The following is a 23,064-nucleotide window of genomic DNA, read 5'->3' as shown; positions in this document are numbered from 1 at the left end:
GTCTTGTCCCTGCTTAAAACTCTTAAGACAAGTTAAGTTTACCATCAAAATATGAGAGGTACATCAATAGTAATACTAACCTTTTTTCCTTGGATACAAAAATATTTTTATTTAAAATTTATATTGTACACTAAACCAGATCAAACAGGATTTTTTTACTTCCCCCTGCTATATGTTCCTCTTCAGGAAGTTTATGAGGCCGTTGGTTGAAGGATCGTGGCTGCTGACTGGCGCGCTGTTTTCCAACTCCTTCTCGATTGGTTTCGCCAGCTCTTTGCCCAGATCCAGCCTGAACGACAACCATCAAGAGCTCACTGCACCGCTTGTTTCGGAACACACATCACACACTGGAATCAACCCTTGTCGTCTGGGGTGGATATTTGACATTGTCACGTCAGGTGGGCTAATCCAGGTTGTTTCTTACTTTCAGCTTTTCAATTCCTCTCCTGTTGGGACTGGGCCGGTAGAATCCTTAATCCCTCGAGTACCATTTGAAATATTGGAGATTTGGGAAAAATAGTCAAAGAAAAATTGGAGGTAATGGAGAAATTTTAAAAATTTGACACTGACAACTCTGAAGTTTATTAAGATCTATTGTGTTTTCACTCACGCACACACACACACACCTCAGCCGTGTCGACGAATCACCGCGGATTGGTAGGCTGCTGTTTTTAAAAATTATATACCTACTAACAAGTACTGCCCATAACTAAAGAATTTCTTTGTAAACAATGTTGAGTTTTTTCCTCGTGAGACAACACAAACAGATTTTGTTTAGAAGTCACACACGAAAAGGTTACATATAGCTGTCTATGGGAAAAGCACTCACCCATCAAATCTTTTCCTGGTTACGGTGGAACATCCTTAGAAGATAGACTATGCACTATGCTATCGAGTTTTTCTGTAAGCCTTTCTATGACCTGCAATTCTATAGTAAATTAATTTGATGTATAAGTCAGCGTAAGCTTGTAAGTACCCTAAAAGCATTTTTTTAACTACTTGAATACAAAACATTGAGATTTAACTGTCTTTCAATTTTGTATGAATGTATTATGAAAATAAACCTTTCGGAAGAAATCCTCTAAATGATGGTGAAAACAGCATCTAAATCCACTGTGTAGTTTACAAGTAGTAAACAAACAGACAGATTTGGATAGAAACATTGTTTTATACTATTTAAGGATGTCTCTCACAAAAGCAGCAATGAGTCAAAGAAATGTACCTCTCAAAACAAACATAAATTTAAAAGAGAGTAGCTAAGAAAGTGCGTAATACTGGTTACAAGGTTATGCTCGTGACATTAAAATAAAACTTTAGTTTGGCAAATCTTTTGTGCATAGTAATTGAACTACTTACCCCATAAAGTTGTATGGGTCAATGTTCCAAATGGCACTTTGCACAAACATTTTGTACTCGTATATAGCTAGAACAAAAAATTAAAGACACTGACAGTTTCACTAAATAAAAAATAAATAAAAAAAAGCACCAAACAGTTACAGCTACGAATGATTTGAAAATTTAATTCTCAAGTCGTACATCTAAAATAAAATATACAAACATGATGTTTTTAAGTTTCACAGAAGTTGATTTTACTACTTAAAAGTATGTACTTATTTCTCTCTAAATTTATTTATAAAAATTAATTTGCTCTGAATATTTAATTAACTAAATAACTTAATGTGTACTAATGATGCAAAGTACTCTTGAGGTTTCACGCAGCCAGCAAGAGTTATGAATTTGTCTACTCTGGCACACATATGGTGTGCAGAGCTCCAGAAAAAAACCACGCAATTTAAAAACTGCTCAAGACATCCGAGTGGTGTCTTGTTATAAAAAAAAAAGCATTGAGGAATATTCTGTGGGTGGATGAGAAGTTCCAATTCTGTATTTCATTTTTAAACTGTATTTTTGGGAGAGTGAAAATGATAAAACACATGTTTTCAGAATAATTTTTAGGCATGAAACACCTGGTACAGATTCTGGAAAGCACTTAAGGAACTTGCAGTACGCATTACACATTACACCTTTATCTTCATTTCTCCGCCATATAATGTTATGGTTACCGCTCAAGTCTCACACGTAGTTGCCCTATGTACGAAGAGAAGACTGCACGCCAGTTCACATTAAATGTTAAATAATGAATGAATGAATGAACAGCTGCTATACGTCTAGTCAACATTGAAGTCATTGTAGATGAAAAGGTGTGATGAGGTGAGAATACAGCATTTGCTAATAGAATAGGTGAGGGGAATGGAAGTAACCTGAGAAAACCAGTGAGTCCACACCACTTTCCCTACTTGCGAAAAATCTGAAGTTTGACTGTCGAGAATCTACCTAACCTGATTCACCTTGGTGGTGGGTAAGCCCTTAACAGAATAATTGTACCCCTTATGTACATATAAAGTAAAAAAAAACTGCTTCTGTGCCACCAATTTAAATTAAACTATTTTAAGTGAACCGTATTTATATATTCAAATAACAACACAGTTATTACTTACTATACAGCTTCATTTAACCTCTGTAAGATGAACGGATAAATTTTTTGTACATCATAACATTTGACAAAAAAAAAATCTTGCTTAAAAGTAATAATCATCTTAAAATGGTAAAATGCTGTAATGCATTATTCATGCATAATGCACATATATTGAACTCAGTAGTCACTTATTAAGAGGTAACTAATCAGGAAAATTAATTTAGTAAGTTCAGGTTATATAAAAAATCCAATTTTTTAAAAATTTTTTTTTATTATATAACCTAGGAATTATACTTTATCTGAAGACACACTTAAATGTGAGTTAGTTTTGAAGCATCATCGCTATGTGAAAGTGAATGAAAATGTCTACATGGTTTGAAGCAGTTACAGTAGGACCTCATTATGAAGTATACGAGTATACCTCACTTAAAGGATTTCAGATCCAAACATGTTTTACCTTTAGCAACATTTTGACATACACCTATCCCTCACGTAGCACTACTAATTCGTTCCTGAAAATGCTCGTGTTATTCGAAATCGTGTATTCTGAAGCATTAGTTTCCATAAATAGCAAGGCTAATTTATTTAATGTGTTCCAAAATTGTACAGTAATATACTTTACGTAATATAAATGCGTTGAATAACACTCAACTATAAATATGTCACACCCTTTATCTTTATATGCCTCTCATCGCACTTTGTATGACAAACACGACACTGCATAATGGGAGGTACGTGGTTATGTACTTTATCGTCAGTCGGCTGGCTGACTTGCCCGCCTGAGCATGACCTTCAGCTCACGTTGCGTACCTTTCCAAACCATCCTTTACTGACAGTGAAACAGATATTACTGTCGCAATTCAACTTGCCACAGCTGATGTTTGTACAACAGCCGATAGCGTAGACAGACCTGCGCGCGATTCTCTTCCCCCCTTGTTTGGCTAAATGTATCCCACAGCACATGTTCACAGAAGTTGAAACAGACTTCGTGGCGTCGTGCTAGACTTTTTTTTTTTGCCTGCCAAGATTTCGTGCTAACTGAAGTTTACAGACGTGCTATTTGAGACTGGGGCAGTAAAATAAAAATCGCGCTAAATGAATTCGCACAATCTGAAGCCGTGCTAAGTGAGGGATAGGTGTAAGGCATTTTTATCATCTAAATTCTAGGTTTTTCAAGCACATTTGAATTATGTCAACGTTTTTACAATATTTTTTTCCCTTTAAAATAAGGTTTTCAAAATTTTAGTTTTTCTTGTATCATTTTCCTACATATAGTTAACATTGTTTTTCTCTTGCTCCATACACTAGGCAGTGTTTTGAGTTTAAATATCACACAGAGAGAGTAATTATTTTCAAATATTACTTATAAAAAACTTCACAATTAGCGTAAATGCACTACACTAACCGATAAGAGCTCCCAGCGTGAACGGTGTGAATTTCTTCACGACGATGGAATTGCTCGGCCTGTTTCCCTCGAACACCTTGTGGGGCAGTAACGCCTCCACCTGCGACTTCGACTTTCCCGACTTATTCAGCTCCGCGCGAACTTCCGCAGCTGTCTTGCCCTTCATCAGGGCCTCCGTCTGGGCGAGGAAGTTCGCAAGCAGGACCTGTGACACAGCAGCAGGGTTCCCAAAACAAAAAAGTTCATCCGAACCAAAAGTATGTTTAGGTTTTCACCATGCACGTTCCTGCACGGAAGGGTTTAGGGCAAAGCGACAGCTTGCGTTTTAAGTGGTTGCCAAATCTTTTGGCTAGTGAAGCTTTGCTCTTAAATTACAGAGGTGGGCTCGTCAAATCCTCAAAACTTCAAGTACCTATGACTCTTTAGTAGTCGAAACATATGATATCGGAGGAAAAACAATTTGAAGAAAAATATTGGAAAACTGTAATTAATTAAAAAATTCAACAACTCTGAAGTTTACTGGATATATTTGAGTTTTTTCGTTATTTATCCTATGATATTACCATTCTCCAAGATAGTGTACTTTTAGTATGTACTTATGTAAATAATAAAATTATAATTTTTATTGATTCTGGAAACTTGGTGAGTTTCTTTTTATAGGTTGAACGTTTTAATATCATAGGTCCATAGTAGATATTTTATTTATTTCCTGTGCATAATTTAATTTTTCACTCTTGAGACCTTGCTTGCAGGTATTTTCTACTTGATTAAAAATGAAGATTCACCGAAATTGGGATTTGACACATCACTAATACTTGCAAATTCCTAGTTATTGTCCAAAAATGCAATTTTAAGTGTAACTGTTTGGTCGGGTACGAATAATTTGTATTTTCCTTTTTAAACTTGTTGGACTTTGCATTAAGATATAAACTTCTTGTTTATTCCTAAGGAGGGGCAAAAAAAAATTCAAAACATGGAAATAAGATTTTATTTCCTGAAAAATAATACCTAATTTAAATATTTTAGCGTTTATTGTTAATATACATATTATTTTATTCCTGAATTTTTATATATAGTTTCACATTGAAGGAATTCATTTAAGAATGGAATAACCAAGTTCTGATTTGAGAAAAATTTTATTCAACCTACCCTAACACTAGTTTTGAGTTTTACTATATTATTGGCGATGGCTAGGGGCATGCAGATTTCGCGAAAAGATTTCGAGACTAGCTGAAAGTTTAGCATCGTCTGTGTTTCGTGATTGGGTGAGTTTCTGCCAGATACACATCGATTGTAACAACACCAATCACAGTAGTTCAGTGCGAAAGTAAACGCGTCCTGAGTGGCCCGGTCAAATTAGGCGACAACTTCCCTCGCATACGGACGCCCAATCACAAGGAAGAAACCATAGGTTCGGGTATACCGTGTTGCAGTCCATTAAGCGTTTAGGTCTTTTCGCGAAAAACGCTTGCCCCTAGCGATGGCTCATTTCTTCCCCAGTTTCCCTAAAATTTAATGTATTAGTATTTATTACATCTGTAATGACGTTGTCATGTACCTTGACATTACACCAAAATTAATCAAACGACTAGGTGTAGGGGCAGCTGCGCGGTACCAGGTGGTACCGGGGGGCCTCCCGAGACGCACCCTGTGGTGCTTCCCGTTCCCGACAGGGTTGTGGGTCCGGGCCGGGGCGATGAAGTCGCACGGCACGAGCCTCGACCCCTGGTGCAGGAGCTGGAAGAAGGTGTGCTGGCCACTGGTCCCGGGCGCCCCCCACACCACGGGGCCCGTGCGGTGTCCCGTCGGGTGCCCGCCCAGCGTCACGCACCTGCGGCACGATAAGGTTTCCTTTACTTCCCAGCACTGTTACATGGGACTTCCGTGACCTGTAGACATCCTGCACTCACTGACAGGGGACAACAGTTTCCTTTACTTCCGGCACCGTTACATGGGACTTTCACGACCTGTAGACACCCTGCACTCACTGACAGGGGACAACAGTTTCCTTACTTCCAGCACTGAAACAGTTATTTTGGGACTTTCGCGACCTGTAGACATCCTGCGTTCGTTGACAGGGGACAACAGTTTCCTTACTTCCAGCACAGTCACAGTTATTTTGGTACTTTCGCGACCTGTAGACACCCTGCACTCACTGACAGGGGACAACAGTTTCCTTACTTCCAGCACAGTCACAGTTATTTTGGTACTTTCGCGACCTGTAGACACCCTGCACTCATTGACAGCGGACAACAGTTTCCTTACTTCCGGCACTGTCACAGTTATTTTGGGACTTTCGCGACCTGTAGACATCCTGCACTCGTTGACAGGGGACAACAGTTTCCTTACTTCCAGCACTGTCACAGTTATTTTGGGACTTTCGTGACCTGTAGACACCCTGCACTCACTGACAGGGGACAACAGTTTCCTTACTTCCAGCACTGTCACAGTTATTTTGGGACTTTCGTGACCTGTAGGCACTCTGCACTCATTAACAGGGACAACATTTTCCTTACTTCCAGCACTGTCACAGTTATTTTGGGACTTAAGTGACCTGTAGACATCCTGCACTCGTTGACAGGGACAACAGTTTCCTTACTTCCAGCACTGTCACAGTTATTTTGGGACTTTCGTGACCCGTAGACACCCTGCACTCACTGACAGGGGACAACAGTTTCCTTACTTCCAGCACTGTCACAGTTATTTTGGGACTTTCGCGACCTGTAGACACCCTGCACTCATTGACAGGGACAACAGTTTCCTTACTTCCAGCACTGTCACAGTTATTTTGGGACTTTCGTGACCTGTAGACATCCTGCACTCGTTGACAGGGACAATAGTTTCCTTACTTCCAGCACTGTCACAGTTATTTTGGGACTTTCGTGACCTGTAGACACCCTGCACTCATTAACAGGGACAACAGTTTCCTTACTTCCAGCACTGCCACAGTTATTTTGGGACTTTCGCGACCTGTAGACATCCTGCACTCACTGACAGGGGACAACAGTTTCCTTACTTCCAGCACTGTCACAGTTATTTTGGAACTTTCGTGACCTGTAGACACCCTGCACTCATTAACAGGGACAACAGTTTCCTTACTTCCAGCACTGCCACAGTTATTTTGGGACTTTCGCGACCTGTAGACACCCTGCACTCACTGACAGGGGACAACAGTTTCCTTACTTCCAGCACTGTCACAGTTATTTTGGAACTTTCGCGACCTGTAGACACCCTGCACTCACTGACGGGACAACAGTTTCCTTACTTCCAGCACTGTCACAGTTATTTTGGAACTTTCGCGACCTGTAGACACCCTGCACTCATTGACAGGGACAACAGTTTCCTTACTTCCAGCACTGTCACAGTTATTTTGGGACTTTCGTGACCTGTAGACATCCTGCACTCGTTGACAGGGACAATAGTTTCCTTACTTCCAGCACTGTCACAGTTATTTTGGGACTTTCGCGACCTGTAGACACCCTGCACTCACTGACAGAGGACAACAGTTTCCTTACTTCCAGCACTGTCACAGTTATTTTGGAACTTTCGTGACCTGTAGACACCCTGCACTCATTAACAGGGACAACAGTTTCCTTACTTCCAGCACTGCCACAGTTATTTTGGGACTTTCGCGACCTGTAGACACCCTGCACTCACTAACAGGGGACAACAGTTTCCTTACTTCCAGCACTGTCACAGTTATTTTGGGACTTTCGCGACCTGTAGACAACCTGCATTCATTGACAGGGACAACAGTTTCCTTACTTCCAGCACTGTCACAGTTATTTTGGGACTTTCGCGACCTGTAGACACCCTGCACTCATTGACAGGGGACAACAGTTTCCTTACTTCCAGCACTGTCACAGTTATTTTGGGACTTTCGTAACCCGTAGACACCCTAACAGGGACAACATTTAGTGATGAAACGCGATAAAAGCAAAATATGTATAGGTTAACACACAGCGAAGCTGAAACGCAACCTTATACACCATATTTAACACACAGTGGATTCCCCGATAAACCGAAATTTGGTGATCCGAAACTGCGCTTAATCCGAAACCAAAAGTCAAGAAGAACCCAGGTTACAAAAAAATCAGTGATACTAAATAATACATACATAAAGTATACTTCTGAAAATTAATAAAATATTCACAGTTATACAAAGTATTACTGAACTACATTGGTTTGAAAAAAATTTGTTAAATTTTATTGCACAAGAGAAAAATATCTCTCCCTTGAAGCAAAATTACACCAGGGCCTTAGGAAAATGGTGTCCGCTGGGGTCGCAGCGAAGTATGTAATGTTCTACATAGCGCAGCACTACATATGTATTTATGTAATCACACGTTAGTATGAAAATTAAGTTTATTTTAAGAATGCTTTTTTCTTAATCTAAAAAATTCATTAATTCCGACAATCCCAATCACTTTGGATTATCGGGACCCCACTATAATACTAAATTCCAAGTTTAAGTATAAAACATAGCCACTTTATAAAAAACCATAAACCATATCCTAAACGTTTTATCCTAGAACTGCCTACATTTGTATTTCTTATTTTGAAAATAAAACCTATGCCAATTCAATAAACACCACTGTTAGGTTGAACAAATACTATAAAACATTTTCACTTCTTATCCACTGAATAAAATACACTGTATTAAAAAAAAAAGTTAACAAAAATAAAACCATTGAATATTCTCCCTACATAAAATGTACACAAAATTCTCAAATAATTACTATCACATTATTATCACAGAATAATCGCCTTGAATTTATTAATTAATTAATTTACTTATCTACTTTGTTATTTATTTATTTTAGCTCTGTTGCATTGCTGGCACATCCATCAGTAATTTGCATAATATTAATAGAAATATAATTTTCAATAAATATTTTGTGTGTGTTACTAAACATAACAGCAGGCAAGTACGTAATGCAACCTGCCAGCCAAGGTCAACAGCTGGAATCCACCCACACATAACATCTAAACATGAGCAGCGTGAATGGTGCCGGATTACACAATGGGCCTAACCGTAGAATGCCGGATCAAAGAACTCTTGCAGTAATTAGACAGTTATATCTCAAAATTTCATCCTGTCGATTCACTTACTTTCCATTTGCTTCCATCTCTGTGTACTGGAAGTGGCTCGGGAACAAATGCAAGTACTGGTCGTAAGGAAGCAACGCGTGGGTTTCTGCGCCAAAGAAATTATTGTACCAAATACCCAGCAAGCCTAGGATGACTGGCACCTGGAAGAATATACATTCAACACTAAATGAGGCAATGCAGTTTTAATAGACGGCATATCTTTGCTTAACTTGCATCATTATTAATGACAGTTAGACTGTTTTCCTTAACTGCTGCCTTTCACGAGCTACAAAATTGTTTCACTTGTTAGTAAAATATAGAAGCACTGGCAATTTGTGGACCAAACAATTTCTGCCCTTTCCATTAATGCATTATCTTACCACATCTAACATACACTTTTTTTTTTCCGACAGGTGCTAAAAGGTACATTAAGTCTTTGATAATTACATACATATTACCATTTAATAAACAAATACACATGCTTGTGCAACCAGACAATCTGATCAGTTATCTCTATTATTATTTTTAAAATTATTATTTAATTTTTTAATCTATTCAGCTGTTTTCAAATTATGATTTTTCTTAGCAGTGCATGTTAAAAAATTTTACAAGAGTGTAAATTCACACTAAATGAAACAAAATAAAATAACTCTGCACTTTACCCCTTTAACTGTGCACTCACAATAGATGAATGGATAAGTTGTGAAAAACTCTCATTGTAATAGATGTCATTAGTAAGGACAAGGTTATATGGTGAATTACAATAAAAAAATGTAACTAAAAACATTAAATCAATCAGAAATTTGACTAGACTAAACTAAACTTAAATTGCAAAAAATTAATTTTTTGTCATGGTAAATTCATTGAAAATATTTTATTTAGCATTAATTTTGTGGAAAACAAATTAATATTATTTTGTTTAATCTTTCATCGCTTACATTAGTAAAATATTTTCACCTTAATGATGGCGCATGTTTCAAACAGGCAAAAAATTTGCAGATTAGTTTTTATTTTCCTGAGTAGGCCTGTTACAAACATGCTTATTACGATTGAAATTATTTTACTGTATTAGTGCATAATCAATATGAGAATATTTTAGTGAAATAAATTTAAGGAAATGTTTTAGTTTCATATATGTTAACAATACACTTTATTTTAATGAATGAAGACAATACATAAAAATAAATACAGGAATATCGAAATATCCTGTTTTTCAAAACGAAATTGTTCTAGAAAAGCAACCATAAAATCTTGTCCCTAGTCACTGGAGACGATGAAGGGCGAACGGAACTGAATGATGTCGCAGCGATGGAATCCACTTCTGGAGGAAACAAGAGTGCTTTTTTTGGGGGGGAGGGGGGGGATAATAGCTTACTGCCACATTTCCCACTTGCAAATATCCGGGTGCGACCCCACTAAGTATTGAAGTCCATATCGCCATGGCAGGAGGCACGGTCATGCGAAATTAACTTTGTTTGTGTCACAGAATCATATAACTATTAATTACAACACTCTTCAGAAAAATCTACACTACATCAATGTTCACTATTTTTAAATTTCTATATTGTACACATACTGTAGCAAACTAATTACAACATGTTCACTGAAGATTATTTTCAATACCAAATTTATACCACATTTATCACATTTATACTAGCAAACCACTGTGATTTCTTAAAACATTTCAACCTCTTCAGTAATTCTGTGAGCCAAATATGAAAGCAATAAATTATTTGGAACATATTTTACTACTACACTTAATCCACCTTGTAAAATATAGTACTGTTCAGTCATTGTTAGAGTGAGTTAACAAAAGTACAGTTTTTAATTAATCCAACAAACTAAGAACAAAGAGCAAAAGATAATGCTTATCAACTCAAAAAAAAATCATTAATCCGGGGGTGATATTTTGGCAAACATCTTCAACTCTCAACGCCAGGCCATTGAAGTTTACAACGTAACGCTGTAATCCAGATCTGATGGTGTTTCCGTGTTATCTCGGGCTAGAAACGGTTTGCTCACGTTTCTCTCGAGGGGAGCCGTCTTGAAGTGGCCGTCGACGAAATGAGCCCCCGCGAGGAGGTCCTGGAAGTTGTCGAAGCCGACGGAAAGGGCGATGGGGAGGCCGATGGTGGACCACAGCGAGAAGGAGCCGGCCACCCAGTCCCACAGGACGAACATGTTCCGCTCGTCGATCCCGAACTCCTTCATCCTGGCCACGTTGGCCCCGAGACCCACGAACTGCTTCGACACCGCGCTCGGCTGGAACCGCAAGCAAGCCCCCCACGGTGACCATCCGCCAACAGCTGTGACGACCGAACGGCAAGCCGCGGGCCCGATTCGGCCCACATTATCATTCCGTACAGCCCGTATGGAGAATATTTCAACCAAGAAACACAGTGAAAGCCTATAAGCTTAGAGGCGAGGAGGGCCATAACATGGCTGGGACTGCGGAAAGGTGTTTGGGAGCAGGTTTAATTACTGGAAATACGTTACATCAGTTTGCGATTTACGTTTACATTTAATTAGGCCAAATATAAATACTGATAAATACTGATGAACAGAAAGACAGCAAGACAGACTATGTTTACAATTAAGTGACAAGGAACATACACGACGAATTATTTAGGTGGACGAGCCATCCATCAAGGCCAAGAAAAACGCAAGTGACACCTGCTTAACAGTGCGTGGTCCCTATACGGACCATCAAAAGGGGCGTTGTGTCTACAAAAGAATGTCCCAGTTATAAATTCTAATAGTATCAAGTGTAAGTGTTGTAGGGTGTCGGTTCAAGATCACAAGTAAAGAGTAACGCAAACCGTTTTAGATAAGTGCATGCGCGAGTACTGCTTTTGTTGTTGTTTTCTCGCTCGCCACCCACGCAAAATGGCTACTCCTAACCATGAAGAGTTTTGTGGTTTGCAATTTTCTAAGAGTGAATCGGTTAATTTCTGTTCCAACAAGCATTTTTGTTTGAAGTCCATACCGGTTACATTTGCCACATGCGTTGAAGCCAGATGACTGTTGGATTGGTCGTAACGGTCGAGACGACAGATCTCTTTTCCGCTGGCCTTCGCTTTATGAAAGATAGTGTCTACGGTCCACCGCTACCTAATGATTTGCCAGAATTGGAGAGGCTATAGCTTACATTACTCCGGACGTGTTAACCAAAGTGTGGGAAGAAAGGGACTTTAGGTTGAATGTGTGCCGTATAACTAACGGTGCACATATTGAACATTTGTAAGAAAAACTATTTTAGTTTACCTTCAATTTGATGTATGATTTGTTGCAAATAGTCTAAATTAAACTTTTATAATATACTATTAAAACTGGGACATTGTTTTATCGACAGCCTGTATTATTTGGTATAATTACTGTCGTGTCTTTGTTTACATATGTTTAGTAAGTTGTCAGCAGATAATTTCACACAAAAAAATTTACTCTTTAATTTTATGTAGTTTTCCATGATAATTCCTCTTAAATTGTTTTATTTTCTTAACTATTTTTTTAAAGAGAACTATATTTCATTTCTTCATGGCATGACCAATATTGCATTTATTGGTTACTCAACAGAATAATACACCGGTAAAAACTTGGCTGTAATCTTGATAGTTTATAAAACCTGACCCTAACCAATTTATCATTTGATTTTAAATATGTTAACTACACTAAACAAATTTTACCAAATCAATTTTTTTAAATAATGATGTAACTTACAACCAGAAATGCCTAATATGAAACAAATTGCAAATATTTGTGTACGATTCATTGCCAATAACGTGAAATTATTCTTAAAAGCACGAGATTTACCTCAAACACAGCCTGACTTTCAAGTGTTTTAACTGACTACATATTGGAACAAGAAGTTGAATATTTTAACATCATGTTGACTGAAAGAAAGCAATTAACAAAAACTGTCAAGTGTCCAGATTCATGGGTTGCCACATCATAATTCAATATATGACAATCTTTTTTCTATAGCCAGATTAGCTACACTAAAGTAAATTTTCAAAACAAGAAAACAACATAACATACAACACAGCTAAACCACACGAAATGTACAGATATACATACAACACTTGGTCAACAGAATGTTTCATACGTACATCTTTGGATTTACACAGCAGCCACTCTTTAGCCGATGTGGCATTCACTATCGTATCCAAGGTCGTGAAAGTTTTGGAAGCGACTATGAAGAGTACAGTCTCCGGGTTGACGTTCTTCAAGGTCTCAGCCAAGTGGGTGCCGTCGACATTGGCCACAAAGTGGACTCTGGGCCCGATTGCGTAGGGCTTTAAGGCTTCTGCTACCATGTACGGCCCCTGCAACACAAGACATTCCCCATGAGTATGCACAGTTACTAAAATTCAATTTTTTTTTTCTATGCGCAACTGCTCAAAACTCACCATGTAATTGCAACCTGAGGCAAAGTGTACGACATCTTCAATGGGCTTCCCGGTGTAACCTTTCCAGCTCTTTGAAATGACCTACGAGACAGAAAAAGAAGAAACATTTCCACAAGTTCTTAACAGAGTTTAGTAGCAGAAAAAAAAAAGAGAATGTTAAAAAAAAACTTAAATCACCTTAAATACTGCAACATATTTCATCCATTCCAATCAGACAGCAATGACCACTGACCAGCAGAACAGTTTACATTATGACCCAAGTTGCGAGAGAATATCACTTATCACATTATTATTTTTAACGTTCATCAACTTATAAAAACCTTCTTTCGGTTCCACCCCTTATTAAAATGACGTGCGAGAATTCAAAAGTACAGTAGTGCCTTGAAAGACCGAATAACATTATCAGTTTGGTTTTCCCACGGTTTCTCCGAAGTCAAAATAACGTAAATGCTGGGATGGTCCTTAAAATAGCCCAATGAACCACACTATTTTGAGGTTGGCCTCGACATCTGCGCCATTGGAGACGATGGAAGGCGACGAGATGCTAAAACGAAGCGGCGACGGACTGAACAGGCGGGCGGGAAATGCGAGTGTGCAGAGGAAAACCAACTGGCACGTGGCAGCGTCAATCACGTGTTCCTCTGTCGAACGGTCCGGGTTCCAGATGGCCGGGGATGGAAGCCGGGAGGCGGGTGTCGTGACCGCTCACCTTCTCGGTGAAGTCCCTCATGTGCGTCAGCGCCGCCTCCACGTCAGGCATCACGTCCCGGCCGTCGAGAGGGACCGGCGCGCCGCCCCTGTTCCGCAGCGCCACGTGGAGCACGGCCTCTCCCTCGCCCTCCGTGAAGTTCACCCTCTTGCCCGCCAGCACGTCGTCCCTGGCTCGCTCCACCCGCCTCGCCCGCGCCTGCAAGCAAGCAGCGAGTCCCCTCCGATGACCCGGCCAGACAGCTCCCGGCCAGCCAGAGGCCCCGGCCGAAACTCCGTCAAGTAAAACCACTGTATCATCTTTGAAAGATTTGTGCAATGGAGGAGTGCATGACTCGATGTAAGTTTTCGGACATACGCCATTGCTAGAGACAGGAAAAATTCGCGATTTCGATAACCTCTAGGATAGACTGCACACTCGGGCAAATGCCACCTGCTCATTGGCAACTGACTCGCGACATATGTCAACTGGGACGCTTGCGATTCGATACTTTTTTTTTTGGTTGAATGAAGATTTTTCATTGGCTCAAAGTCCTTCAGACAAATTGTAAGTCAATCACAGAAGCAATATAAAGATACAGTTGTTTGGATTCTAGCATTTCGTGAAATGAACCCGCGAATTTTTCCCGGTCTCTAGCCATTGCTAAGCTTTCCAACTTCCTCAGAGAAATATGCATACCGGGTCCATACCGGGCACTGATATCATCTTTGAAAGATTTGTGCAATGGGAGTGCATGACTTTATGTAAGTTTTTGGACATACGCCATTGCTAAGCTTAGCAATGGCGTATGTCCAAAAACTTACATCAAGTTAAAACCACTAGGTATATCATCTTTTTTTAGATAAATGAGTTTTCCTTTATAATTTTCTTTCAAAAATAAAATTAACTTTCCCGCTGAAATTTCAAGGAATAAGAATTTAACGTCTAAAAATATAACTTGAATTAATAATTTGCTTGACAAAAGAAAACTGAACATTTAATATTGTGTGGTTTTATTTAATTGTTTTTAATACTTATTTCCTAAGTCAAATGGTTGATGATTTAGTTAAAATGAGTCATAAATTTATATACATTAATGTTAATAAACACAAGAAACACAAATGTCAATTTCGTATGAAAGACGTGCTTACAGTAACATGTGTGCAAACGGACATTAAATAGACTAAATGGCCGCTTCTGTGTATGAGGTATGTCGGGATATAATATTACAATAATTCTTCCAAAATATTTATCTGTGTTTAGGTTGCAATAATTTTCTTATTCTGTCTTCACTTTTTTTTTTAATCCGGAAAGGGAGGGGTCCGGACCCCACAGACCCCACCTTGGCTAAATCCATGAGTGAAGAGACAATATCAATATATCACTGGTTCAAGGGTGCAGCAAGGACATGATATTTGGTGTTCACAGATAGGGGGACGTATGTTTTTGAACTTCACTTCTCAGTGCACAGAACTTAATGTGCAACAACAAAACAAAGATAATTTCTATTCCAGAGTTTCAGGGGAGAGGGTGGAGAGGAATACCATAATGTCCTCCTCCCCTTGCTTCGTTTCAGCACTAGTGCGCATTTATCAGTACATATGATTGTGAAGAAGTGGCTGTAATATAATGGCTGATTACAAACACTATTTCTCAGAGAACACAATTTTTTTTAAATAGTACCAGTATGTCTAAAAATACCTGTGAACCAATGTAGAACTTTTTTTTCCCCACTATCTTTTGATAACATTTTCTTAAAAATTTTTTTTTAGCATCACCATGTAATTTTAATACCTATGATATGACAAATTAAAAACAAGTAAATGTATAATATGAAATATATTTACTATTCACGGGAAATTTAGAAAGCTAAATATTTTGAGATATAATCTCCACATAATTAAAGTACCTAAATTTAATAAATTTAAGTAAACTTAATGTGTGACTACAAACCAGAGTTAGCAAAAGACTGCTGAAAATTAAAGTTTAATGACTTCTAGCACCATTACTGTTTGTTTTGGGGGATTTCCATGACTTTTGAGACCACCCCTCCAGTTTTCTTATTTTATAGTGACTTACGTAACCTGTAGACACCCTAAGTATGTTTCTGCATTTCAAAAACTTATCTGTGAGTGGTTATACTTGCTGGTTCCAAATATATATATATATATATATATATATATATATATATATATATATATATATATATATATATATATATATATATATATATATATATATATTAAGCTGAGCTGAACATGTAATAAATAGAGACAAAATTTTATGGTTTTATTTTCAGGCTAATTTCATTTTTATAATAGGAGATTTCTGTGTTATTGGTTTTATTTTTTATGAAATCTGTTCATTAAACAAGATAACATATTACTGAACAAATATGACACTTAAAAAGTTCATTTATACTGTTACAAGTGGGGAAAAAATGAGTTGGTAAGGATATCCCAATTAGTTTTATACAATTTTATTTGCTATTAATATTTACATTACTAATTCCAATCACCGCACTTAATGTCTGTTCACATTCACTAAGTATCTGTCCAGTCCACAGTTCACACTCCTCGCTGGAGCTAGGCTCAACAGTGGTTCGCCCCTCACCACGCACCTGTCCGCACACACAGTCTCGCGCCACTCTGTCGCTATGCATCTGTGCTGCTTGCAAAGGAGGGTCCCTCATCTTCCTCGCCAACCTCACAATTCAATGTTTTGTTTTTATTTTTTGACATGACAACGTCCAATAAATCAATGAATGCCGGCTGCACGCACGAAAAAGTGTCCCGTTACGCTGTGTCCCATTACGCTCATTGTACGCTTGCGCCGCATCTATCTCTCTTCCACTCGATTGGAACAACAATCGATTTGACTTTTTCGAGGCACATTAAACTTGAAAAACTCCTATTTATTTCCTACTTTTCCTATCATTGTCCTATCCTTAACAGAATAACACAGATTGGAAGAAGTTAAATAGCAAACATGAATAAAAGTTATAGTGAAAATAATCTCTTCGTTAAAGTAATGAACATATTTAAATTAATGAGTGCAAATAAATGTAAATTTATCAATTAAATTGTAGAATTCATTTCACTCCTTCTTTGTATCCATACAAAATAGTGATAATTCAATAAAAATGATTCAATTTAATTCATTAAAGTATGCAATCATTTCATCAATGTTTTGTTATGACGTTGTCACGTTAAACTATCGTCCGTAAACCGACTTTACAGACAACCAATTTCCCCCCCCCCCCCCCCCCATTTTTGGTTGTTGCATGAGTACCAATAATCAACTTTTTTTTTTTTTTTTTTTAGTCAAAATAATGTTCATAGCTAGCCATACCTACAAATCACCCCAATCAAGGTAAAATGAAAGTAGGCCTACATATTTTTAACTTTCATTCTCTTTAAGTTAAAAAGTTTCTTAAAATTTCAAAACAAGTTTGTTACATTTGTGAAAGCTAGTACAGTAAACATTTTTACGAGATATACCTCATCTTACCTTAAATTTAAACTTAAATATAGACTCAGCATTTTTTTTTTTTTTTTTTTTTAATTTATTTACATTACGGAGCACTCACCAGTTCAAACAAAAGAGATAGGCCTTCATCATCAATACGGTTTTTAGAGTAGTCCACTAAAATACCGCCATCGCACGGTGTTTCTAGTTCAATGCTGTAACAATGAAAAACACCTATGTTTGAATAAAAATGGCATGTTCATTTATAATAAGGGATCAGATTATAAGGTAAAAAAAAAAGAATAAAAAAAAAAGCATTTCAAAACACCGAAATGCAAGTTAATTTATGGAATTAAGTAGCATTTCACCAAAACTTTATTGAAATCATAAAAAGGTAATCTTTAATGTTTGACATCCAAGGAATGTTATTTCTGTACCAAAAAAAATTGTACAAAAGTGCATGTATCAGAAAAATTAATTTTGTTTTATTGTGCAGGTATCAGAAAAAAACAATTTAATTTGTTTTATTGTGCATCTCTTATTGAATAACTGTTAAACCACAAATGCTTGCTAATTTATATTTATTGTTCTGAAAGTATCTTTTTTCAAACCAATTTATTACAAATTATTTTAACGTAACAATTCAGAATTGAAATTTTACCACTATTTTAGTGGAGTAAGTATTAAAAAACAGCTTTGATAAAAATATAAACAATAACAGAAAATCATCTGTTTTTAAAACAAAATTAGATTAAACATAACACCATAAAATCTTGTCTCTATAAATAATCCAACGCACAGTTGTGCCTCCAAAAGAACAATTTTTGAGAAAATATTTTATTGATATGTATTTTTTTTTTGTTGTACATCCTATCCAAGGTTAAATTGGGCACCAAAATATTAGGGCCCCACAAGGATTAGGACTGCCACTGCTTACCCACAATCCCAGAAATTGTTATGCCTTTACAGGAATAATGTAACTATAGCTGAATATTTGGTTCAATGGTCAGGACTTCACTTAAGGTCTGGAGTTCTATTTCACGTACCTACTGCGGAAGGCAATGTCCAGACACATCAATGAATATAATTTCCAGTCACTTTACTCTGTTCACAATGGCAAAACACTTGATAATGCGATGCTCAAGACATGTTACCATGTGGTCGTAGCTGTAACATATTTTTTGGGTGATGTAGGGGGTTGGAAACAAAACTTTTTGGTACAGATACAAATTAACCATATCAGAGCTACTAATATTAAAGTTTGGTTATAACTAAAGGTTTCATTATTTGTATATATACTCCTTGGTAAGAGAATACAAATGTTTTAAGCTAGCAATGCAGTATATTGAGATACTTTTGAAGGGAGGGGGGGGGGGGGGGGGGGGAGTCAACTACGAAAGACTGTTCATATAACTTTGAGGAAAGAGACCAGAACAAACTACTTCTTAAGTTAATATAGTAAAGTATTATGAGAAACTATGTATTAAAAAAAAAACATTAAAATAATTTATTTTTAGTACAGGACAAGTGCAACAGCCATAATGAGTGACTGCTGCGCTTGTGGGCCACAATGCGTCGGGGCACACAAAATGTGAATGTTCGTCCCTCCTCCGCGGGACCAATCTGTATCCACTCTCCTTCACTTCCCCTCAGTGTGGCCACTCCAACTTCGCCCAACTCTACAGCGCATGCCAAGAGCCGCTGCCGAGCAAAACGTTGTGTGTTTGCCAGCCTAGCGGCCGGGCAACGTTCCAGCCCGCTCACTGACCTCCTAATTATACCACATGCCAGGGGCGTAAGTCTGCAGGATCCGCAAGGGGCCCTTGGGGGAGGCAGAGGGGACGGCCCGAGTTTTGCGCATGAATTTTAACCGACACAAGTCATATCTGGATAGGATGCTTGCATGTTGTATACTAAACATATTTTGGCCTTTATGCATGCAATAAGCAGAAAACTTTTTAATATACAGAAAGTTTTCCTTAAAACATAGTTTTGACATTTACGTTTTACAGTCACTATTTTCCAAGCACAAGCAAATCCCTTCAGTGAGGGGCTTCTTAATACCAGGGGAGGGGACCGAGGATCCCATGCATGCAGCCAATGAATGCGCAGTGAGCAAAATGGCTAACCTTATATACTTTAACTACCTTATAGCCAAATATGGTAAATATGTAGTTGAGCGGTATTTGCGAAAAAAAAAATGTTAAAAATCCGAAAATACCTTTATTAGACGCTCGTCAACTTCCTCTTTTCATTAAAAGCGGCGGAGGTAAGAAATTCCAAATACTTTAGGCGATATCGAATTTTTAAATTTCATCATATGTAGTTGAGCGGTATTTGCGAAAAAAAAATGTTAAAAGTCCGAAAATACCTTTATTAGATGCTCTTCAACTTCCTCTTTTCATTAAAAGCGGCGGAGATAAGAAATTCCAAATAATTTAGGAGATATCGCCGTTCTTATTTTGCATACAAGACCTGTGTTTATCATTCGACCATCGCCATTTTTTTATTTTGCCGTGTGTTTGTGAATGCCTAATTAATGAAAATGGTCGATTAGGTCAGGTCAGTTACATTATAAATACTTTGAAACTAAGCGTACATTAGAAATAATATGAAATTATTTCAATGGTTCTTTAGTTTTAAAGTATTTATAATGTAACTGACCTGACCTAACAAACCGGGACAAAGGATGAACAGAAACAACTCACGTAAAATTTTTTTGTTACTTATTACTTGCGCAACAATAAAAATAAGACTTTAAATTAGAAACGTTAAAAACTCGGCAAGTTGGAGGCGGTAATTAAATACCGTTTTAAACAATACATGAAGTAAATAATCACGTATTGGTTAATTTGAATTCTGGCCTATCATGAACAATCACGTGACATCATTATCCAATAAAAAAATAGATGCTCGTAAATAAGAAACAATGGTGAAAGCCACATGAACGCACTGCTATAATAGTGATGAAATTTAAAAAATCGATATCTCCTAACGTATTTGGAATTTCTTATCTCCGCCCGCTTTTATTGAAAAGAGGAAATTGAAGAGCATCTAATAAAGGTATTTTCGGATTTTTAACATTTTTTTTTCGCAAATACCGCTCAACTACATATGATGAAATTAAAAAATTCAATATCTCCTAAAGTATTTGGAATTTATTACCTCCGCCCGCTTTTATTGAAAAGAGGAAGTTAAAGAGCATAGAATAAAAGAATTTTCGGATTTTTAACATTTTTCTTCGCAAATACCGCCCAACTACATATTTACCGCCAACTAATATTAAATAAATTCAAGGTCCACACAAACCTGAACTGCTCAAAACGGGCAGGGTTTTTCTTCATAAGTTCGTTGATATTTAATTTTTCTCCACTATTTCTGTAATATTGTTCCAACAACTTCCAAGCCGGTTCATCTGTCAATTTTGGCAGTACATCCATCGTTATCTGTTTACCTTCCTGTACCCTCACTGCCAAGTACCAGTTCCGAAGGTTGCGACGTGTTTTGACCGACACCACAACAAGCAACCCGATAAGTATCACTGTTGAGCGCTAATATCCAAGCTGAGTACCAAATCTTTTCAGCATCCAGGTGATGGCCTTGGGAACGAAATAAGCTCAGCTTAAGTGCAATCTTACGCCCATTAAAGTGCTCACGGCTTATCAACTGTCATTGTCTTTCGACAAACAGTAAACAAACTTTTTTTGACAACACTCAAGCCCATTTTTTTTTGTTATGTGGCCTACAGCTTTCATCAACGGCCAAAGGGTCATTATGTTCCAGGATAAATCTTAAATTCAAGTCGTTATCAAATATCAGAATGTAAATGTCACACCCATGCCTTACCTGGCACTCGAACCCAGGACCCCTCGCACCGTAACGGCTAGTGTACAATGTTCATAGAAAAGAAGAGACGCTGCTACAGAAAATGAGACTATCCTTAAATTATATGGAGAGAATCCTCCAGCCTGCTGAAGAAATAATATTTTGAATTTAAAAATATAGTGATACCAACGATTATCCACCTACGGTTGAGAAGTTGATACAGATATGTGTCTCGTTAATTATTTAGAGGGTACTGAACCTCCCCCCCCCACCCCACAAATTCAGCAGCAGTACATCATTGGTTTGTGGGCTGGCACAATGTAAGGGACCAGTCTACTACTGGTTTTTCAAAGTTAAAACTTCAGTTACCACAGGACTGACGACCATTTTGCTAACGCAGTGTCTAAATTAAAGTTCAAGGAATTGTGACGTGAGGTTGTAGCAGCATTATGCAGTACTTGTTAGCTACACAAACCATCAGCTTGATGTGACCAAGAACTGTGAGTAGGTACCTCTCTTAACCAGACATTTACTCTCCCAACACATGTTTCAGAAAGAGGCTACGCTAGTCTAGGTGGGGTGTATCCACAGGTCGGCAATGCTATTGTGACTGGAACTTAAGTACGTATATTCATCACTAGGCATAACAGTGACGAGCTTTTGGATGCAATGGCATCGCTGGTCATGCACTCCATTTTGATGTCTAAAGGTGGTGCTATGTGGAGGGGAGATGGTAAAGTGTCCCTAAAAATCTTGGCGAGGAGCTACTTGGTACTGTGTTCGTTGGTGTCTGGTGGGTGCACATGATCAGCTAGTGTGATCACCCTTAGGTTTATTTAGTAATTGCTGTTGGAGGTGTGTCGTGTGTCGGTTAAGTCTATCCAGTAGGGAAGCCATTGTGATGCTTAGCAATCGGATGTGCGTTGTGTGTCACTCACATGCCTCTATAGGTGTGAAATCTGTGATAATCTGGCTGTCCTTCCGTTTTCTTGGAGTCACAAGTGCCGGTAGGTACTGGTCAATGGAGCGGAATTGCAGTGTGGTGGTTGGCATGGTAATATCATTGAAGCCTATTAGCTGTGAGCCAAATTATTAAAAAAAAAAAAAAAACAATTTTACACCACATTAAATGTGTCCTGTTATTCTTTAAATGATGTTGTAGTACTTAAACAACTTGGCTATACATTATTTTCACTACTTCAGCTATACATAGGACAGACCATTCTTTGTGGAGCCCAGATTCGCAGCTATCTGGTGAGCAGCAGATATGCTTAGCTCCATTTCTGCCTCATGTACTGCGTGTTGATAATCTCAGTAGGAGACGACTTAGTGTTCTATATAGTATTTGGCAAAACTTGGCAGTTATATACTAGAAGTTGAATTAGTGTACTCTTCAATCGATCTTGAAAATGTGTCTGTCATGAATACAATAAAAATTTCACCTATGGTCGTGGATACAGCCTTAATGAAGTCAAGAGCTATTACTTGAAATTGATTTTATGGGTATTTGGTACCTTGAAGAGGTAGCGTCTATATCATCGGCTACTTAATTCTGCCGATTTGGTGCTATAAAGATCCAAAAGCAAAGTTAAACCAAAATCACAACATTTTATATCCAAGCCAGGAATATTTTTACAGATACATTGACTACATAAATAATTTTTGTTTTAGAATCTAACTTTTTGTTAGATCGCAAATTAACCAT

General features: G+C 37.8%; 1 protein-coding gene across 1 annotated transcript; it reads right to left on the bottom strand.

Annotated features, from left to right (window-relative positions):
- Positions 1-81: 81 nt before the first annotated feature.
- LOC134539324 (glucose-6-phosphate isomerase-like) lies at positions 82-21,387 on the bottom strand. Its single transcript, XM_063381248.1, has 11 exons — positions 20,844-21,387; positions 17,656-17,749; positions 14,088-14,285; positions 13,379-13,459; positions 13,079-13,294; positions 10,995-11,234; positions 8,994-9,133; positions 5,529-5,712; positions 3,882-4,086; positions 1,357-1,423; positions 82-289 (listed from the first exon to the last, which is right to left on the bottom strand). Exons 1-11 carry the CDS (start codon positions 20,972-20,974, stop codon positions 169-171), a joined length of 1,677 nt encoding a protein of 558 aa, XP_063237318.1. The 5' UTR covers positions 20,975-21,387; the 3' UTR covers positions 82-168.
- Between the last annotated feature and the right edge of the window lie 1,677 nt (positions 21,388-23,064).

Source organism: Bacillus rossius, chromosome 15 (assembly GCF_032445375.1).
Source record: "Bacillus rossius redtenbacheri isolate Brsri chromosome 15, Brsri_v3, whole genome shotgun sequence".
NCBI lineage: Eukaryota > Metazoa > Arthropoda > Insecta > Phasmatodea > Bacillidae > Bacillus > Bacillus rossius.
The sequence above is the reverse complement of the archived record's forward strand: the minus strand, read 5'-3'. Positions and strand labels throughout refer to the sequence as shown.

What these genes read in the sequence shown, in the direction of transcription:
- LOC134539324 (XM_063381248.1), bottom strand. Translation starts at nt 20,974, where the DNA reads ATGGATGTACTGCCAAAATTGACAGATGAACCGGCTTGGAAGTTGTTG. An exon ending in CGGCTCCCCTCGAGAGAAAC is followed by an intron (nt 9,134 to 10,994) that starts GTGAGCAAACCG and finishes ATATTCTTCCAG; the next exon opens with GTGCCAGTCATCCTAGGCTT. An exon ending in CACGCTGGGAGCTCTTATCG is followed by an intron (nt 1,424 to 3,881) that starts GTTAGTGTAGTG and finishes TTTTTGTTCTAG; the next exon opens with CTATATACGAGTACAAAATG.